This window comes from Biomphalaria glabrata, chromosome 11 (assembly GCF_947242115.1).
Source record: "Biomphalaria glabrata chromosome 11, xgBioGlab47.1, whole genome shotgun sequence".
In the NCBI taxonomy this organism is placed as follows: domain Eukaryota; kingdom Metazoa; phylum Mollusca; class Gastropoda; family Planorbidae; genus Biomphalaria; species Biomphalaria glabrata.
In genome coordinates this window covers 6,666,843-6,689,176 of record NC_074721.1, presented here as the reverse complement: position 1 = coordinate 6,689,176, position 22,334 = coordinate 6,666,843, and the positions used below count along the sequence as shown (strand labels likewise).

Sequence of the window (22,334 nt, the reverse complement as noted above, 5' to 3'; positions counted from 1 at the left end):
ATGAAATAGAAAAGAAAAAGTACAAAAATCTATACAAAACTACGTATAATAAATGGGACAAAATAAAAACACATTGCGAATTTCACGAACAAGGGAAAGAACTTAAAATTGAATTTAATCATTAGAAAAAATGGATTATCTCCCTTCTTTGATCCCTTATTAACAGAATAAGTCCATCTTGCATATAGATAGTGCTACAGCAGTATGCCAGTAGTGCATTAACTTTGGATACATTCTCGACTTCGGTTATGTATATTGGTATAATAGACACATACCGAACTTCGCTAATAAAATGATGTAATGTAAACTTGTTTACAATTAATAAATAAACTAAATAAATACTTCAGATTATAATCAAACTGTGACGTTGCAACTATAGATCAAGTATTAATCTACTATTTCGTATTAATAAGGAAAATGTGTCAGCACTATGATATTATTGTCAGATTCACCCAACCTGTTCATTGCTCGAACAGTACTTGTGGTCCATTGGAGCTAATGAAAGTGTTAGATAACAAAACTATTATACTGTATTATACGTGTTTATATTTAAATTATGATTCATTGTTCTAATTAGCCTATTATTGTCTATCCACTTGTTAATTATATTTACTGAAGCATATCATAAAGTTAATGATCATTATCAAGCCAATGTCTTCGATTGTTAAGGCTAAGGATGGGTGTAGTGTTTCACATGACTATGCAAACCTGAACATTTTGCCACATCTGATGCAAACTAATCCTTTATCCGCCCGGGGTCTACATAATCTTTTTTGTTTTGTCCTCAACATGGGACTTTTCTTTGGACCTAAATGTGTGTCCTGCGAGCCTTTTGATGGCTCTCTTTATGATGTTCAATTCGTTATAGACATCACTGCCTCTATTTGTGTGTGGACGGGATTGAATTTCTTATTTCTCTATTGTCATTGCGGGATTCAAAACAAAGCATACATATTTGTTAGGGCACTATACTAATAGTTTGGGATTCATTGATGCGGTCGATAATCTAGAATCGAAATAGATGCGCTCAGGACTGAAACGGGTAACGTGACAGTCTTAAACAAGTGACATTAGAGTAGTATTGTTTGTTACCAAGTTAGAGAGAGACAGACTGGCGTTGAAAAAATGACATTTTTACTCTAGCAAGGAACCAATCTTCTCATTTGTGAGAATGTGCACGCCAACCTAACACAACGTCCAAAGTTAGCAAGAAGATTTATGTTTTTAATGAGATAAACATCCGTTTGAATAAGTTTAAATAACATTTTATGTTCTAGATTCCTATAATTTTTGTGACACTTTTTGAAAACTTTATTCCTTAAAACCCAGCCAGTATATCCGATTAAGAAAGAATGTTACTGTCTGATGATGACTGTAGTACTAAACTATTGATTAAATCAATTGTATGCTAGACGCATTAAATAGCGGACCACCATTGGTAAGCCTCCATACACTGACGTTCCGTGCTAGGATCGCTCATCAGATCAGGTATCTGTCATAGTTCTTTGAGGTTTTCTTGTCTCAATACAAGGCAAGACTCGCGCATGCAACATCTTCATCGTTCTCAAGCCCTATGGTACATCTGCAAACATTTGTGAGGACCCAGCAGTCGTTGTGAATGTGTTTCATTGTTTCAATGTGCATATGGCAGTTTCGAAATTTGGGATCGAAGTTTTCTTGACTTCTATCGAAGCAAGGTGTGCCAGTGGCGTAGCTAGGGTGGGGGGAGGAGAATTTGAAAATCCCTTCAGGCCCCCATTTGAGGGGGGGCCCCAAATGAGTGTTTTTACATTAAATATTACGCACATTTAGGGGCCCCTATGGAGGTCAAGCCCATGGGCCTCCAAATGATGGCAGATTATTAGTTTTGCCCTTGAGCTGTGCGCTGTGCGAAAATGAACATCTATGGCTTAAAATACAATTTCAATACAGTCGTTTATATATCATTCTCCTTTTAATCTTGCGACTGGTAAAAAAATTATTTGCATAAAAAAAGAATCAAGCTCGAATAAAATTCCTTGGTTTCATTTCAATTTTTAGTTATTTCCCTTTGCATTCAAGACTTTTTTTTTTACTTCATTGTAATTATGTGTGATTTAATTAACTAGAAAATAATAACTCAGTGTTCACTTATATGGACAAATGGCTTGGTGGCGAAGTGTTATGTAATGAAGCTGGGCCTCCAAACCGAGGCTCGTGAATCTGAATTGAATTTGAATCTCTGCAACGATTCGCAATTTTTAGCACTTCCTCGAAACTACCCAAATTCTAAAGGGTAGATGACATTTATGTCATTTTTGACATTTACAAAGGTAAGTTGTGCTAACCATGTTTGATACGTTTGACACCAAATGCCTATGTCATAAGAACTGATAAGTTTAACATCATATGCCCTATAAGAGTTGATACGTTCAACATATGAATATGAACTGATACGTTACACATCATGTGCCTAAGCCATAGGAACTGATACGTTTGACATCATATGCCCAGGAAGGACTATTTACATTACAGAAAATAAAAAACAAAGACATTACAAATGAACCGGAACAATCTTTTAATCTCTTTACAAAATATACTTGTAACCCATTTACATCCCTGTGTATAGGTCAACAAGTATAGACAAATATATTTACATGTAAGTATACAGGTTTGTGCACATTCTTTGGTAATAAATAAATGATCAAAGTTCAATGAACTCGGTAGATACAAAATCAAAATATACAACAATATGTCTGTCCGTTAAATATTAAAGCACAAAGATTGACTTATAATACCGGCTACATTATAGGAAACCGTTAAAGTCTTTTGTTAAGCAAGAGTATTAAAAGCAAGTGTTTGTGTTTCTTATCAGACTAAAAAAGTTGATCTTATAAACATCTTTCAACTATTGCACACGGTTTGTACTTCTCGAAAACTGCTAAAAACACAACACACTGTGGCGTAACATAAAGATGTTAGCATTGTGAAGGGGAGTGTAAGGCGATGGGGTTCATACAGTAGCGATATATTGCAGCTCCTAAATTTACCTACAATTATTCATCTTGTAAAAACTTTTCACATGTAATTCCCTTGAAAAGTAATTTCGAAACAAAACAAATAAATGGAGAGAAAGGGTAACTTTGGACCAGAAACGCCCCTGACAATAAAAGGTGAAAACAAAAAGTTTGAAACATAATATCAGTAGATTGTTGATTCCAATGTTTCAGACGTGCTTCAGAAAAGACAATGACTACCTAGCCCAAACTTACTACAGGACGGCAGGGGATGATGGCAGTAGGAAGTTTCGAACTTAGGACCTTTGTGATACGACGGTCCAAAGTGCATACCACTCACTAAGACAGCCTACTTTATTCAGTTTGTACTTGAAACTTTGGCCTTTTACACAAATATTTATTCGAAAAGAAAAAAAAGATATTCTAGCCTCAGTTTTTAAATAACTATAATCGACTATGGATAATTAGGCAAAATTTTAACTACATTCCAGAAAGGGAAGTGGGACAGAAAACGTGTACAAAACGTAATAAAGGTAATAACTCCATATATACAGTTACATTTCTTAATAAGTAACATTTTTTTTCTTTGTTTGATTTTAAACAAGATAATTAGTTACCAATAATTAATGTATTAACTAGTTATTTTTTTATTGGTGTAAAGTTTCAACTTGTTCCAAGAATGGATGTCGGACAGAGTGAGTTGCTATAAGCTTTGAAAAAAACAACTTTTCATTTGAGCGCTACATACTATCATTAATCGTTCAATAGGGCTACAAGTACAAACACATGCATATCGATCACAAATTACTCTATTGGTTTGCACACTACACCAAACGTTAATTCTAACATACAGAACTCCATTGTACTATAAAAAGTATTTCAAAAATATTACAAATACATCAAAGGCAACATTTTAAAACAAAGCATCCAGTCTATATCAATCATACAGAACTGCTTAGGTCTACATAAAACTGTTATTCCACACGCATTGTACACTGCTCCAAAGAACTGAACAGACCTTATAAATCATACATCCGTCTCCTTAAGCTCACGAAGATATCGAACATTAGGAGTTGATCTTGGTCTAGAATTGTACAAATCCGCATCAACTTTCATCGCGGAATCTGTAGCTTCGTATTGTTTCTCCAACTCAAAGTAAAAGTTTTCAGGCGGAATGGAAGAATCATTCGTGGAGACATTTTGGCGGTTTAAATTCAAAAGAAAGTTCGCAACGGTCAGCTGACTGGGACCGACAGGTGGTGGCGGCACCGATGTTTTTTGGTTTTGTTCTTTTTGGTCGAATATTTCTATCACAGCGTAAGGCTCAGTTCTGTTGGAGTCGGCCACATGAATGCGTCGCATGTCCGAAGATTTCTCCCAGTTTTGTTTTAACTTACGGCTTAAGTAGAGTGAGCTGTCCACCGAGTGGACAGTCGAGTCCACAGTGGTGTACCCGGAGTCGTCACTGACAAATCCTTGGTTGTCTTTACCTCTCATGTGTTGGATGGGGGCCAATTTGGAGCTTGGCTTAGCTAAAACTGGCGGTGAAATCTTTGGGTAGCTCTTCCGTTCTACGTGGGTATATTTAGCTTGCCTTTCAGAATGATCGAATGTGGCTGGTATGCTGGGAGGCGGTATGAAAGAAGGTTTGGGAGGAATGGCGGGTACAAATTGGTGAATATTTTCTTGATGTTTTAGAAAGTCACTCGTTTTAGTATTCATTGTAGTTGATGTGTTTGTTGTTTGCAAGTAAAATGGTTTGGCAATAATTGCTGGTTTGGGCGGGATTTGGTTCCGTGCTTCTGTAGTGTCGTTTAACACCGGCGCGCTGATTGGTTTCTTGGGAATGACAGGTAGAGATTTGACAGTTTTAGCTACCGTTGTCTGGTCGATGCTTGAATCGCTACAAGATTTGGCTATTTTTGAAGAAATAGTTGGCAATTTTTTGTAAACGTTTTCAAGAGCTGTTTTAGTCTGAGAGAATCTGTTTGTTTGAAGCCCATCATGAATATTAGCTCCAGGTGTATCGTAGTGATGAAAGCTTGGTTGAAAACTTTCTGTCCTGCTGTCATGGTTTATAACGGACACTCTGGCTGGTTTGGCTGCAATTTTCGGTAAAACTTTAATCCCATTAGTTGATTTTCGGTTGTAAGGGGTTGCGTGTGTGTCAACGTTATTGTTCTCGAACCCAGAGGCTTCATCAGAGTCGTGTGTTGTACTGTGTCTTCCGAAAGAAGCCTCAGAATCGTCGTCGTTAATTCCAGACGTGCCATAGAGGCTTGAGCTCAGACCTGACCTTCCGTTGGTCGCTGTCTTGGGAGCATTGGTCAGCTGTGACCTCTTGCGTCGACGTTGGAGGAGGAGAAAGACGGTCAGGCCAACAATGACAATGACGAACAGACCCCCTGCGATGACCGCAACTATAATAATCACATTTGTTTCGTTCATTTTAGAATACGTTGGTCATAGTTTTTGAATGGGTAAAGATTAACGAACGATGTTACGTGTTAGGTTATGTGAACTGTTAAAAAGTTTCTCCCGAGATTTTATGAAACAAAAATTTGTTAGAGGAGAAAAACTTTAATTAATGAAAGAAAATTCAGCTTACATCTTGACAATATATATCTGATTACATTTTGGTACTTAGTGAAACAATGTTAGTTTCCGTGGAAGTATCCAGACATTGTTGACCAATTTTTAAGAGACTGCACTCACAGCTTCAGAGTTGTTTGGTATTTGAGGAGAAATTTGATAAACCATACACAAGAAGTAAAAGAACGTCTGGCTTGTTTTTGCTGTCAGCCATTACATATTCAATCAAAATTGAAAGGATAAACTATTAGTTTCATCTTTAATTTCAAGTCATGGCAAAGATTATTCCAAATTTTCCTGAAAAGAAGAAAAAACAACATGAAAATATCTTTTAAATATATATAGTTTTTTCTTTAAATTAAAAGTAAAGATGTGGCTAAATTTAACGTAAAACAAAACAAAAACAAAACAATCCACTTGAATTCACTTATAAGGTAGATGAACTTAGTGAATCGCTTTGCTCTTCTCTTGGCCACAGCTTGCAGTGTAGGTCAACTGACCAAGACTGGAGAAGACTTAAACAGGATAGCGTCACTGCTCTTGAAAGATACTTTCACACTAGAACTTCTCGACAGAGTTACTTCCTCCAACTGAGATATTTATCTTTTAATTCTTAGAAACATTTTATTGTTAGTGCGTATATTGAAGGTTAAAGTGCAGTCAGCGACATTGATAACCATCGCATTCCCCGTTTACTTACTTGATTTTACGTAATGGACCAGGGGGTAGTCAAGTGATGAATGGACTTAGAGAATTAGTCAATTTTCCCTTTTGATTTCTGAAAGTTGCGATTTATTCTTGATGCTGGTCTCTGACTATTCTCATTCTGAAATGAAACAACCATGAAGAAAAAGTAGATAACTATGACCATTTCAGAGACAATTGAGTGCTAAAATCAACCATCTATATAAGAAGAACTATAAGACACACACACACACACAAAAGCAACCTATACAATAACTCAAAAATAGAACTCTAAAAATAACTTTAAAAAAATTAACAATAGAAAAAAACAAGGTTTAAAAAGCAATCCAAAATAAAACTAAAAAAAAATTGACTAACATGTGGACCAAATAAGAATGCGTGTATTTCCATTAGAAATTTGACTAAATCAAAGGCAAGGGATGTCGATCAATCTTGTGATATTTTTTTTAAAGCGTTGTAATTTTTTCAGTAAACACGTCACGACTCCAAAGCGTCCTATCAATGTGAATTTAAATATAGCGTGTTTCTCTCCACGGATTCAGCCTTGCCCAGCACGAGTATACGTTAGGATCAAGTACTCACTTGAAATGAAGAGATGATTAATGCAAAGATAATTGGGTTATCAAATTGTGCTGAGTGCAGACGTACTTCAGTGGGCTCTGCTTGCAATGCTGGGGGTGTGGTGGGGGGGGGGGGCTAAGCATGGTGAGTGTATGTGTGTGTGACTGTATGTGCGTATGTGTGTGTGACTGTATGTGTGTATGTGCGTGACTGTATGTGTGTATGTGTGTGACTGTATGTGTGTGCACAATCAGAATGTGTGGATTGCAAAGGTTCTTAAGTCTCAAAAGGTTAACAATATGGAAAAAGAAATGTTTCAAAGGCATGAATAAGACTAAGACCCTGTAGGAGCTGATGAAATGACTAATACCCTGCAGGCAGTATGGAGCTGGTGAAAAGAATGACTAATACCCCGCAGGCAGTACGGAGCTGGTGAAAAGAATGACTAATACCCTGCAGGCAGTACGGAGCTGGTGAAAAGAATGACTAAGACCCTGCAGGCAGTACGGAGCTGGTGAAATGAATGACTAATACCCTGCAGGCAGTACGAAGCTGGTAAAAAGAATGACTAAGACCCTACAGGCAGTACGGAGCTGATGAAAAGAATGAATAATACCACCCTGCAGGCAGTACAGAGCTGATGAAAAGAATGAATAATACTACCCTGCAGGAAGTACGAAGCTGCTGAAAAGAATGACTAATACCCTGCAGGCAGTACGGAGCTGGGGAAAAGATCATCTCTGTATGTTCCCACTGCATAAAGAGCCTAAAGATGATCGGCCAAGATTTTGCTGAAAGGAAAAAAAAAAGGAAATAGAAAAGAACAAAATCTCTAGCATCCTGGTTGTAAAGTCAAGCTGACCCAATCAAGAACAATTACACATAGTAAGCACTTTGTCAGGATTACAATTTGAGAAAAACAAGAAAAATAAAGAGGGGGGGGGGGGAAACAAAGGTCATTGAACTTTAACTTTAACCTTTAAAAAAATGTACTCACTTCTTATCTGGTTTTGTTTAATAATAGAATAACCAAATTTGTCCATGTGAGCATTGGCGTAGCTAGGAATTAGCCATCAATTGGGGGCTCGGGGGCTTGACTTCTTCGAGACCCCCCTGCATTTTGCGAAATATTTAATATTCAATATTTATTATATTTATAAGCCCTCAATTTGGGGTCCCCCTTTAAATGGGGGCTCGGGGGGATTTTCAAATTTTCCCCTCTCCCCCCCCCCCCCATCCTAGCTACGCCTATGCATGTGAGTAGTGTGGGTTAGCATGGAAGTTCAACAGAAGAAGCTAAGAAAACTGTGCGAGCCTTCTACTTCTAGATCGACGGAACGAAGTAATTAAATAAACATCAATTTCTTCCATATAAGAAGGCACTACACCCCAGTAGTTACGTTTACCGCGTCAAATGTTTTAATTAATATATAGAGACTACTATTTGTTCAGAAGATTAAGAATACAAAACTTGATTTACTAAGTCTTGAGTGTTTCAGCTTTTAACACGTTCATCAAAATTGATTGTTTGAATTGTTTATAGAATTGATTAATCTTAGTGGCGTAACTAGGGATATGGAGGCCGGTGGGGGATGCTTGACCTCTTTACGGGCCCCTGCATTTGGACATTCGACATCATGGCATGAGATAGAGGCCTAATATTTAATGTAAAACCAAATTTCGACACACATTTCGGGGCCCCCTTTAAGTGGGAGCCCAGTGAGATTTTAACACGCGGACACCCCCACCCCCCAAACCCACATCCTAGCTACGCCACTGATTACTCTGTCAGTTGTCACATGAGCCACAAGTGTGGTTATTTTTTATTTTTCAATGTCTGCTATCCTGTCCTAAGTCAAGGATGTCAAATCTTTCCTTCCCCGTGGCATAAAGTGTTGTTTTTTTTATGCAAGTGACCCTAGACCAGAAGTTCTCAACATATGAAACGCTCAAGAGGGTAAGACGATGTGGTGACCTACTGCCAAGATAAATAGTATAGTTCTTCCTTTTTCTAAGGATACTAATTCTGTTGTATTTACGAAGATCAACTCACTGTCAGGGACAAATCTTGTGCACTTCCATTTGATCCGAGAATTGTTAATGGGAGAGATAACGTGATTTGCATCACTCAGTCAGACAGAGTGAATTGATAAAAGCTTTGTAAAAAAAACAAGGGGAAGGGGGAAGCAAAAAAGGACTTACAAACGACTATAGTGTCTAAGTTTTATTTCCGCGTCACAATATTGTAGGTTCAGAATTTACGTTTCGAAACGATCTGTGGCCACAAGATGAAACATAGAAACTAGATCTATGTTGAAACATGGAAACTAGATTTAAGTTGAAACGATAGAAACTAGATCTATGTTGAAACATGGAAACTAGATTTAAGTTGAAACGATAGAAACTAGATCTATGTTGAAACATGGAAACTAGATTTAGGATGGAACGATAGAAACTAGATCTATGTTGAAACATGGAAACTAGATCTATGTTGAAACATGGAAACTAGATTTAAGTTGAAACGTAGAGACTAGATCTAACTACAAATATGGAAAACTAGATGTAAGTGAAAATTGGAAACTAGATCTTTATCAATCTCTTTAAAGTCAAAAGATTGACATTAACTTAATGAGACTGCTTGTACCCTTTGCAAACTGAAGATTCAGCATTATTGTTATAACGTAAGTTATAACTTACACAAGCTTGGGTTGGGAATGGGTTAAGTGTTTAAAAAAAGAGTAAAGTTCCCCTTTCAGACCATGCGGTCTATAGGGCAGATAATGTAAAGGTCATGTGATTCTGTGGCCCACAGCTTTTTGCTGCTGGGCTGTGAGCTCTTTTGCAGACTGTGCCAAGGAAAAATAGTGTGCTGTTCTCTTCAGTTGTTCAGCACTGCCGTACAGGGTGTTGGTTATGTAGGTCAGTGGTAACGGAGTCTGCCTAAGATGGATTAGGAAGGGGCATTCAAAGAGGATGTGGTTTACGGTTTCATAAGGGTGGGCGCAGTATCTACAATGGAGAAGTGTGATGAATTTAATTTGTTAAGATGGTAATTTAACAGAAGTGTGTGTCCTATTCTTAGTTGGAAGATTGTAGATTGTTCTTTGCGGGGGAGGAAGTTAATACTGTCCAGATGTTTGGCATGGTCATTTCTTTGTATATGGCTCTGCCTGTGTTTCCTGATGCCCATTGGTTGAGCCACTACTCTTTGTAATTGTTATGGCCCCTCGGTTAACGAGGGTGATATGTCGCCAGCACAACGACCTACTGCCTTTTCTTTTACTCATCTTATGTCAGGTACCCATTTGAGTTGGGTGTAATCCGAGACGCCCTTAAGATCCCGAAATTAAAACTCCAGTCTTCACCAGGGTTCGAACCCAAGACTCTGCGATTCGGAAACCAAGCGTTTTACCACTTAACCACCTCGTGTTAATTGTTTACTAGGATGAATGTGTGGATTTCACAACTAAATTAAATGTGTTAGTAGTGTTGTAGTCTTTCAGTCAGCTTAATACTGAATGGTAACGGGGGAAGGGAAGGAGCCTACTATAAGCTCTGGTCTTATCTCATTTGTAGGCGTGTGAGAGGAAGAAGAAGATGAGAGAAGGTTTCCGTACGGGCGTTCAGCAAACACAACCCAGTTCGTGTCAGATCTAAACATGCGACATATAAACAAGAAAAAAACATTTTTAAAAAATACTCTAAAAAAGTCAAAACTTTTATGAAGTGTAATTGTATTAAATAGTTTGGATCAGTCATGGATTTAACTTTTTAATAGATCTGGATTTGTTTAGCGCTAATTGTATGCTTCTAGCCTTCTCAATGTGCTATGATCCTATCACTTGTATGGACCAGTTTGGAAATAAAAAGGGGTGGTGGGAAAGAAGGGGGTATCTGAGTTAGTGTTTCCGTGATCGCTTTTTAAATGCATAAAAAAAAGTTGTTCCACTAATTCAACTTATACCACCGCATCTGTTAAGTACAGTTTCTTTCTCTTGTTTGAGGTGCCAAAAACAATTAATTGCTAACTGGTGAATTTTTTAAATTAATTATTCTTTTTTCAGGTACAAGAAATAATAATAATTGTCCACAATTTCAGCTTCATCAGAGATTGAATGCGGGACAAATAACAGTAAAAAATTTTTACCAGATGGACAGACAGACACGCAGAGTGAGTTGATATAAGCTTTGTAAAAATACTTATAGAGGGAAATTGCATCAACTATTTTGAATCGAGTTAGTAATAATTGTCACAAATTTTTAATAGGTCTAGACCACGAGTGGCCAACCTATGATGCATGCGACAAAAGTGGCGCTTTGCACAATTACAAGTGGCGCATTGCACAATTACAAGTGGCGCATTTCACCCCAAGATAAACAAGATGAAGCAAAAAATAATAACCAATTTTTAGGAAAAAAAATCTTTCACGGGAATCTAATTCACTGGCTATTCTGAGGCTCAAATTGACCGATATGTTTATAAAACTAATTCGACCAAAACAACAACAACAACAAAAATAACTCGTTGGTTTAGTGTAACTGTTTGTATTTGAAGTTGTTTTGATTATAATGTTCTTTCTTTTCGTTAGACTTCCACATATTTTTTGTTACTTTATTAAGCTTTTCATTATTAGAAAAATGCTGACAATTTCAACTTTTTTTTAGAGACTTTATTGGCCTTTAGTCACTCTAAGTAAAATCCAGATGGTCCGACATATTTGAGGAAGCAATGTCATGTCTAGGAAATCATCAATTAAATAAATTTAACTAAAGTAAATAAAGTCGTCAATGACTGGTAGAGCCACTGGAACTCTAATCTTGGTTATGCCTCTCTGATACTGATGCCAGCAAGCAGTTAAATAAATGCAAATGGTAGAAATACATCAGGACATTAACTCTTTGTCTCTTTACATTATAGATTTGGCGAAAGCAAGGCAAATTTTGAATGCTTGCTAAAGCTAATTCAATTTAAACTGCAAACAGTGTTCATAAATTTTAATTAGTCTATAGGTCACACGGAAATGATAAATTAAAATTCGAAAGGCAAAATAAAAATGTTAACAACTACTGAGGTAATAGTTTCGTCTACCCTACACGAGTGTGTATAACTAACCTAATATGTACAAATGACCAGACTTCAAAGGACTGAAACTTCTAAATTGTAAGTGGCGCATCTGTAGCAGAAGTGAAAACAAAAATTAGACGCATGAAAGAAAAAAACGGTACGTGACGTTTTGGCGCCGCCGTTTTGGCGCGAGCCGTTTTGGCGACGGGACGTTTTGGCGCGAGATATCATTTGACGATAATTTAATAAGCACGTAACTTTTATAATAATGTTTATTTCACTCTACCATAATATTGTATGTATAGTATGAATTCTCACACCGTTCAGCGAATTGTTTGTTTTTTTTAATTATAAAGGTTTTGCTTATTTCATGAATATAGGCCTATAATAAGTCAGATTCCTGAATGGTAATGACATGCTATATGTGAGTTCTGCTAATCGCACTGGAAGACATTTTTGGATTTCTTTCCAAAAGATTTTGTTTTTTATTTGACATTTGTGTAATATACGAACTAGCTAAGTGTCACACTTTAATATAACAAAAAACATGTTAACATCTAAAGCTCTATTACGCTGAATGACGACAATGGCTCCACACATAGTAAAGATCAAGACACGGTATGTGGTCAGTACAAACTCTAACGTGAATCCACCAATGTAAACAAACACTATGGGCGACAATAGATAGAAACAAATTCACGACACTAAGATACTTTGAAAAGATATATTTTGAGAAATTGGGTAGGGGTGATTTGGGTGACACATCTCGCATTGACGCAGGTAGAGTTAAACAAATGAAGACAAGACCAGCACCGATCACTGGTCGTTGGCGTCATGCGTCTGGCTATCATCTCCTTGGGAATGGTCATTACATGTGACACCTATCCCGCCCACTCTCTTCTGCTCACATTTCACTCCTTGTATATACTCTTTCCTCAACCCCTCCCCTCTCTCACGCGTAAGACGATAATCTGTTTCTAGCAGTCCACTTGACATCCCTAGGTGCGAATTTATAATCCTTAATCTTTAATCCCGAGAGCGGCTCAAAGTCTACCCCTCTCTTTCAATCTCTTCGCCCCGACGTCTTTATAAGCTCGCGTAGTTTGGACCATTCACTAATCATTTTATCCAGTACGCAGACAGACTAGAAAAACTTTCGCCATTTTATTCTATTATATTTCTAACTAAAAACCTGGTGGCAGTCTATATAAAAAATGGAAAAAGTCCGGTCGAAGCGAGAAAAAGACAAAATTTCGCATGAAGGATATCTCTATGTTTTCGATAAGTTTAGTGCAGACCACTCTAAGAAGTTCTGGCGTTGTGAACTTAAAAATGAATGTAGAGCTCGTCTCCACACAGATGCTGTAAACAACGACCTTGTTCTAAATCAACTAGGCCAGCACAGCCATGGATGTGATGCTGCACAACTTCAGGCTGCCTCTATTTTAACAACAACTAAAAAGAGGTCTGCTTCTTCCACAGAGATCCCATCTTGTATCATAAATAGCGCTCTACAGGGAACTTTAGCAGCAGTGCATGCAAAATTGCCTAAGAAAGACGCTTTGCGTAAAGTAATTCAGCGTAAAAGAAACGAAATTCAAGGAGCTCCTCCACAGCCTGAACATAGGTCAACTTTGACTAGTCCAATTGAATACCAGAACTATATAGTTTCACTGAGCTGACAGAAAGGTTTCTTTTGTATGACTCTGGAGAAAATGACAATAAAAGAATTTTACTATTTGGTAAAGAATCAAATGGCAGCTGGAGCAGTCAAATGAAAAAGCTTTACGTGGATGGAACATTCAGAATCTCCCCTTCTATATTCTCACAGATATACGTTATTATGGTAGAAAGAGGTGGTTTTGTCCTGCCTGTCCTATATGCACTTCTGCTAAACAAAGAAGGAGAAACATATCGCCGCATGTTTGAAGCAGTGAAAGAGTTGTGGCCAGATCTTAACCCTTCATCTGTTTCTATGGACTTTGAGCAGGCTGCTATCGGAGCTCTTCAGTCAACATATCCGTTAAGTGCAATACTTGGCTGCTTGTTTCATCTGACAAAAAATATGCGAAAGAAATTGACAGATGAAAATCTTCTTTCAATGTACAACAATGATCCAGAATTTGCTTTGGCAGCTAGAATGATAGTTGCACTAGCAGTTGTTCCCATCGAGGACTTGGATATGGCTGTTGAAACTCTGGCAAATGAGCTGCCTGTACATCTTACTCCGATAATCAACTGGTTTGAGGACACTTCTATTGGACGTCTAAACCGCAGTACAACTCGACGATGTGCTCCTATGTGGTCTGTCTATCAGAGAACACTCAATGGGGATAATCGAACAAACAATTTTTGCGGAAGCAGCACATCGGCGACTACAAGCCGAGTTTGGAATGGGCCACCCAACCATATGGAAATTCATTGATGGAATACGAGCTGTCCAGAAAGGCCGTGACCTTATATATGAACAATATATCCGGGGAGACCAGCCTCTTTCTAAACGAAAAAAGTATATTGACACAGACAAGAGAATCAATGTAATTGTACAAACTTATCAACAGAGGAACATCATTGAATACCTCAAGGGACTTGCACACAACTTTTTAATGAACCCTTGAATTCCAGCGACTTAGGCAAATAACCATGGTGTCTATGTATACTTAACTTACAGTATTTTGAGAAACATGTATTATATTTTTACTTATTACTAGACATATGTTACCCGCGACCCGCGGGTCTTTATTTGCGCATTACTGTCGATATAGTCACTGAGAGTGTTTTGTAAACAATTAAACGAAATAATAATGTAATAAGTAAAGCGAAAGTGTCAATGTAAAAATAGTGTGAATGAAACTATGAAATCAAAATAGCTAATAGGCTTAAATCCATTTTTTTTTTCAAATTAAAACATTTGCTTGTAGGCCTACATATATTTGATTAAAATTTGAGATGAATAGACTAAATTTTGTATGTTCATGTGTATAAAGTATAAAGTAGATCTTGAGGTAGACGTAGATCTAAATCTACACTAATCTAGAGTTCTGTGCTGCGCATGCGTGAGCTTTTTTTCATGAATGAATATAGGCCTATCTCAACACGGCTACGCAGCTTTAGCGAACAGCGAACGAATGTATTAAAAATGCTTTAGAAAAACAAATTTGAATGTTAATTTGATTAAAATATCAAATGAATGGACAATAATTAGTATGTTTATGTGTTAAAGCATAAAACTATCTTTGCGAAAAGAAGTTTTATCATCTTAGAGTTCAGTAAGAGTTTTAGACCTAGGCCTAGAAATAGACTCAGACCTCAAGAAGTTTTGAAGAAGAGAGATGTGTTAATGTGTAACCATTTGGTAATGTCTAATGAAAGAATGTTCGCCAGGAAATCTGTAGATATCAGGAACTAATTTATGTAAAAAATGCTTTTGAATAATCTAGTGGATTGGATTTATATGTATGTTAAACTTAGCTAATGATCCTTTCACGTTATTTCTCTTTCGCTACGAAAATAAAATTAGGTTTGCGAAAATGGGTTTACCCGAAGTCGATACATTCTTATCTATTAAAAACGAAAAGAGCGATAGCTTTGTTAAATGAATGGGATTATAAAGTGAACAATTAAACGAAATTATATTTAGTACGCGATTCATGAATGAATATAGATCTAGGCCTATCTCAACTCGGTTTCGCACCTTTTAGTAGGCGAATGTAGCTTTAGAAAACCAAATTTGAATGTTTATTTGATCAAAATATGAAATGAATGGACTTTAATTAATATGTTTATGTGTTAAAGTATAAAACTATATGTGCGAAGAGAAGTTTTATCATCTTAGAGTTGAATTAGAGTTTTAGATCTAGGGATGGGATTATAAAGTAAACAAACGAATTAATATTTAGTACGCGATTCATTACGGAATTGTCTAATGAAAGAATGTTCGTCAGGAAATCTGTAATCACAGATATAAGGAACTAATTAATGTAAAAAATGCTTTTGAAACACAAAATTGAAGGTTAATTTTATTATATAATGAAATCAATGGATCTTCTTTTGTCTTTTCATGTGTCAAAGTAAAAAACTATCTGCGCAAAGTGTATTTCTTAAAATTAGATCTAGGTCTAAATCCTTTCTATCTTTTCTCATGTCAACATTGTAGACATGGCCTAGATCCATAAAATACTATAGCTGTAATAGAGTCGGACAACTTTATTTTTTTTTTGAGGGTCTTACATTTGTTTTAGGGCTACAATACATTCACTAAGGTCTAAGTTGGTACCCAAGGAACATTCCTGCCTAGTTTTATCAAGATTGGTCAAGCGGTTTTGATGTCTATAAGTAACATACATACATACATACCCCTCACATTCTACTTTATAATATAGATTAGCAAGTGTTTGGTATGTATAGCTGGAGATACCGTACAGTCATTAAATAAACAAATGTTAATGTAAACAAATAATTGCATCAATTTTTAGTCTATCATCGTTTCATTTTGTTTTTGATTTTTTAAAGTAATATCTTAAAAAACTTTTTGAAAATAAAAGTGTGCCTCTTAATAAACACACATACACAAGCCAAAATGTTTATTTAAGAAAATGATGTGAAAAACAAGCACACATTTACATTTAGTACGTGAAAAATATGTCTTAACACAAACACTCATGCAAAACATAGATATGAATAATTCTTTAAAAAAAAATAATACAATAAACGTACATAATGTATATCGCGCCAAAACGTCCCATCGCCAAAACGGCTGGCGCCAAAACGACCTTCGCGCCAAAACGGCGGGGCCAAAACGGCGACGCCAAAACGTCCTGCTTCGCAAAAAAAGGTCCTCCCCCCCCCCCCCCCCCCCCATCTAGACTAACAAGAATAAGTTTTATGCGATTGGAAATATGCTTATTAATTGCTTTTGTTTAGCGCAGCTTTCAACACGTATGCTTCTAGAATGCGCAGTACACTTCAAGTTCGTGACCATTTCATGGGAGGGGAGGGGCGTATCCGAGAGAAGGTTTCCGTGCTGTCTTTTTAAAAGCTATAAAAAAAAAGTTGCTCGAGTCTGGAAAGGTACCGGTGCTTATACAAAAAAGTTGCTCGAGTCTGGAAAGGTACCGGTACTTATACAAAAAAAAAAGGTCTATTGTTAATTTAACATTTTTAGCGAACGACCTCGTTTTCTACAAGACTTATCTACCCTAGGGATACGAGTAATATGATAATAGTTCTCAGAAATGTGTTTAGACAGAAAGATTGGAGCGAGGGTTTAAAGTCTTTTGACTCAGTTACGAAGAATACATACAAACAACATTTTTAACATAAAGTGCTTTTTTTTTTTAAAAAAAAAAGCTTTATTCAGATTATACTTTCATTTACACGATCACTCAAGACAAACAGGTTAACGCATCCTAGTTAATGGTTTTGGTGGCCAATAGGTAGAGACACAGAATAATTTAGTCAATACAAAAAGAGTGTTGCAAACATCAACTTATTTTTGTTTTTATTGTTTTACAAACAGTTAATATTCCCGTGCATATAATGTGCATATTTAAATGAAAGTAACAACAAATATCTAGATTTAGTCCTATGTCGGCACAAGGAAGATATCCAGAATATTGTGAAGGAGATATGATTGATAATAATTTCAACGAAAACGCATACTGCATTTTTTTTCCATTGTTTTCAAAAAGGTACTGCATGTAAAAACAATACACACAATGTGATAAGTGACAAGGAAATTATAAAGAGAAAGTGGAAGAGAAAGACAGCAAGAGATATAAAGAGATAAATAATGAAAGAGAGAGAGAGAGAGAGAGGAGGAGGAGTGAGACAGAGTAAGGAGAGTGATGAATAGATAGTGAAAAGAGTAAGAATGAAAAATCAGAGTGAAAAAATGATATATTCAGAGAGAGAGAGAGAGAGAGAGAGAGAGGAAAATGGGAGAGTGAGAGAGAGAGAGAGAGAGGAGAATGGGAGAGATATAAAGATAGAGAATGAGACAAAAAGATGAGAGAGAGAGAAAGAAAAGCGAAAAATGAGTTTAGGCAAATACGGATAGACCTATGCAATTACCACAGAGAAACTAATTTTTAAAAGACAAATTTCGGCACTTTACACACAAAATTAATTGTTGAACTCATCGACAAAACCATTAAGGTCATTTGAAGGTGGTTTTATCCACTTCTCCCCATTTCCCTTCAATGTTTTCATCGTCTCTTACAGAGATGTTAGTTTATTGGACTAAAACTACACATTCGGCTACACAGTTAATTTGGCAGTACAAAGTGGATGTTTATCTGGGTAGGTCAAGATAAGTAATCCTCTTTTCTATCTCACTATTATCGTAATTCTCTGGTCACCACTTTGAGCTTTATCACCAGACACCTAACACTGTGACCAATTAGACGTCTCTAGACGTATTGAAAACTAATACATAATCTTAAAGGGCAGGAGTCGTGGGGGAGCTACCTTCTCCTATTAAGCGCGCCACCAGGTGGGGAAGTTATAAAGGCTAGCTGTGAATATGAAACAAACAGCTACGGACCAACTTGTTTTGCGGTCACGAAGATGAGGTAGTGTATTCTAGTGGTTAGGATATTCAGTTAAAAACCTAAAAAAAATACAGGGAAATTAATGCAAAAAAAAAAGCCAGTATATTCAACTTCATTAATAGATGAAGTTAGTTAGCAAGGGAGAGATAACTCCGAAACTCAACGACTGCTGGCTTGCATTTGATTTAGATCCAAGGCTATAGGCGCTTAACCAAGAAAGAAGAGCAGGCTGAAGCTAGACCAATCGTCATAAAAGGCCTGTACACTAACATGCAATGTCGCAAACTGTGGGCAGCGGAAACCATTAGCGACTCAACGACCAACCGCATTTACTTTCCAGGTACCCATTAGAGCTGTTTGACTCAGAGGCGCACGAAGATCCCGAAATTAAAAATTCCAGTCTTCACCAGGATTTGAACCCCGGACCCCGTCTCGGAAGCCAAAGGGCTTTACCGCTCAGCCACCGCGCCTCCTAACCTATAAATTTCTGACATGAATGTCTTCGGGGTTTCATCATGATATAATATAAACATATTTGAGTTCAATAGAACCGCGTCTCTTCGGCTTTACTATGCACTATGGGTAGATGTTTGGAAGGGCGGAATATTAACGCGCCACTGGCGAGATATCACAGTCGGACTGTAGATTGGGCAGGCTACTCTTTAGCTAGTGCACACATTTTACATTTGGTAATAATTACCGTTGTATTTGCAATTAATCAGACACACAAATAGAGCTGTGAGATTTATTTTTAAAAAATTGATCATTTACATTTGACTCGAGTAACAATATTACTAAAATCACCAAGATGCTTCAGGACAGAAGACTAAAAAGTAAAGTAGCAATAATAATAAGAAGGCTTGTCTTCTAGTTCGAAGATAAGTGAGGAATACAGCCCCAGCTGTGACCTACATATTTTGCTACACCAAGGGCAAGCATAACCATTGTCCGATAGTGGTCAATTTAGATTTTCTTTTCGCCGTCTGCGTCTGTAAACGGCAGCGGATTTTCTTTTGGTCTCAAATGTGTATCCCGCGGCCTTTGTGAGTGACCTCCAGCTGTCTCGTTCTGAGGCCGCATGCAACCAGGTACTCTCTTCTTTGTCAGCCAAGGCAAGTTGGCGCCTAAGCTGGTATTTGAAGAGTTTCCTTGGGGCGCCTGTTACGTAGATCACATTTTAGCTCACCATAAAAGACTGCCTTTGGCATACGTTCGTCTCCCATACAGGATACGTGCCCTGCACAGCGTAACTGTCGTAAGAAGTCCCTATATACTGTCCATACAGGCGTTTGTAAGGATATCGCTGTTTGTAGTGCGGTCTTGTCACCGTATGTCCATGATGGAGCGCAAGCATCTTTGGTGAAAGCGCTCAAGTAGTCTTAGTTGCTTTCTGTATAGTGTCCATGTCTCAGATCCATATACAAGGGTTGAGAGAACCACCGCCTTGTAGACATTAGCAATAATAGCCTACATAAATCAGCGAGCCATAAATTATAAAAACGAAAACACAAAGAAAGACACAAAGATAATGGCTCATTTCTTATTCCATACGCTAGGAAAAGCTCCTACAAGTTCTCCTTATTCCATAGTGCCATTATAGCATGGAGCGGGCTGCCTAAATTAGCTAGGAAAACCAATTATTTAGCAGAGATTAAGTCTCCTAAAACATAAAGGACTTAAGTAGCACATGGTTATGTGGATGACGTAATTAGGCGTATATTTTCTTTTAAGGAACGTCTGTAATTGATAAGATAAGATAAGAATCGTAATATAATTATGAAAAATAACGTATTCAGACCCAAGTATCAATAGTAAGAAAACGTCATAAAAACATAGACCATACTAATTGAGGCCACTAGATCTAGCCTAGAAGTGTTATATAACTATTTGCCATTTACGACAGTCTCTTGAAGAATGTTGAAGCAGTCCGTAAAAAGAATTATGTTTTATGAGCCATACAATTTCATAACAAAAAGTGGTGCGTACATACCTACTACTACATCTATGCTAGGTTAAATTAAATTCACCACAGACCAAATCATGACATAAAACAACCAAACTTACCTTAACCTTTATGCAGCATTCGGAGGTCAACAAGACAAACGTAATCCATTATTGTTTCTCTTTGTCAGTTTATAATTTGAGTTCGAGTCTAGATTTAAACTTACTTTGGCAAGATTTCAGAAACACGTTGAACACAAACAATGTATGGCCTTCTCTCGACAGGAGATGTGTAGACAGCCTTTTCACGAATCTTCTACACATATCATTGAGGCCTAATGTTTACATTGAATTCCTCAAGCACTCTACACACTTGTCTGACGAGGTAAACTTGTAATAGATAACAACGAAAGGGCCCTCCTCCCCCACCTTCCCCACTCACCGCCCCTCCACGACAGACTTGTTCTCCGCCAGTTCAGCCATGTTGTCACTTCGCTTCTCACGGGACATACTCGCGTTAAAAGTTGACAACGGGGTCAGACTAAATAACGCGCAATTACAGGATGTGCTGAAATTATCTGCGATACACAGCTCAAGCCAGAGTTTTTCAATTTGCATCCCCGAATTTCTCCCTCTCTCTTCCTTGTGCTGACTGTGATTTGGACAAGGCCAGTGGTCTCCAGGTTTCTAGGCTGTGGGTTCAATGGACCTCATTCACCAATCGTAAACAAACAACATTTAGTCACGTGATCTTATTGATAAAACAACGAAAAAAAAACTGTCACGTGACAACCATCATGAATTAAACATGAGATCGTAAATTATATAGAAGAGATAGATCACCACGTGCTAAATGTTGTTTGTTTACGATTGGTGAATGAGGTCCAATGGCTTAATTAAAATTACTATAAAAGATGTCACCGCTAAGGCAGAGTGTTATGTCCTAAAAACATATATCACTTAAAATTCATCTTGCGCTAGAGGATCAGTGTTTTCAAACTAAATCTATATTTATTTCTATATAATCTAAATCACGCACTTTTTTTTACCATCATCCTTAAGTTGAGATGTTATTTTTGCGTGGTCCGTCCGTCTGCCACTTTTAGATTACACAATCCTGATGCAGTCCCAGCTGCGATGGGCAGGACACGTCTGCAGAATGGAAGACCGCCGCATCCTTAAACGACTCTTGTATGGCCAACTAAGCACAGGTTGCTGAGGAAAAGAGAACAACGCTGGCAGAAGAAAAACGCCAGGGAAGAAAAGCAAGGCCAATGACACTAGCTCCAGCTGGAATAGCCTGCTCAGCGTGCAGCCGAACATTCTGGGCTCACATAGGTCTCACCAGCCACACGAGGAGGCATACAACCCCAGTGCAAAGCCATCAGCCCCCCTGGATGACAAAGTGGTCATCATCAAACCACGATGGACAAACTATATATATGACAAAATCTAAAAAGTAATATTGAAAATCCGAATTCATTTTGAAGCATGCCGATACCAGTGGAACGGCTACTTTTGGTTTTCTGAAAATAATGTATGTAAATGTCTACAACACAAGCTACTTTTATCATTTTAGTCTAATATACTGGCGGTTTGATGCCGAACCTGAATAGAAGAGTGATGGCTTGTAGACTATAAGAACCTCTAACATAAAGGACACACACAAAAAACAAAGACTCCTGTGTTCTTTATAAAACATGGCGCGCGAGCTTTGGTCTACATGTCACGCCTCGTTGGCATTGTTTAATGTTTGCACAGATCCAATATGCTCCATGGTATACAGCCAATGACCTTAAAGTAAAGCCAGTGACGAGACCAAACAAACTAAGCAGTTTCCAATATTCCGAGAGGGTCTCTGTTGTTTTACAGTGTGTGTATATCAACTTATGTAATACATGTCCTGAGGGGCGGACTAGGTAT

General features: G+C 37.4%; 1 protein-coding gene across 1 annotated transcript; it reads right to left on the bottom strand.

The window, feature by feature from the left end:
• Positions 1–2,538: 2,538 nt before the first annotated feature.
• On the bottom strand, positions 2,539–21,096 carry LOC106059987 (uncharacterized). The gene is made up of 3 exons (XM_056004307.1): positions 20,535–21,096; positions 6,289–6,414; positions 2,539–5,885 (listed from the first exon to the last, which is right to left on the bottom strand). The coding sequence occupies exon 3, from the start codon at positions 5,442–5,444 to the stop codon at positions 4,023–4,025; it is 1,422 nt and encodes a 473-aa protein (XP_055860282.1). The 5' UTR covers positions 5,445–5,885; positions 6,289–6,414; positions 20,535–21,096; the 3' UTR covers positions 2,539–4,022.
• Positions 21,097–22,334: the final 1,238 nt, after the last annotated feature.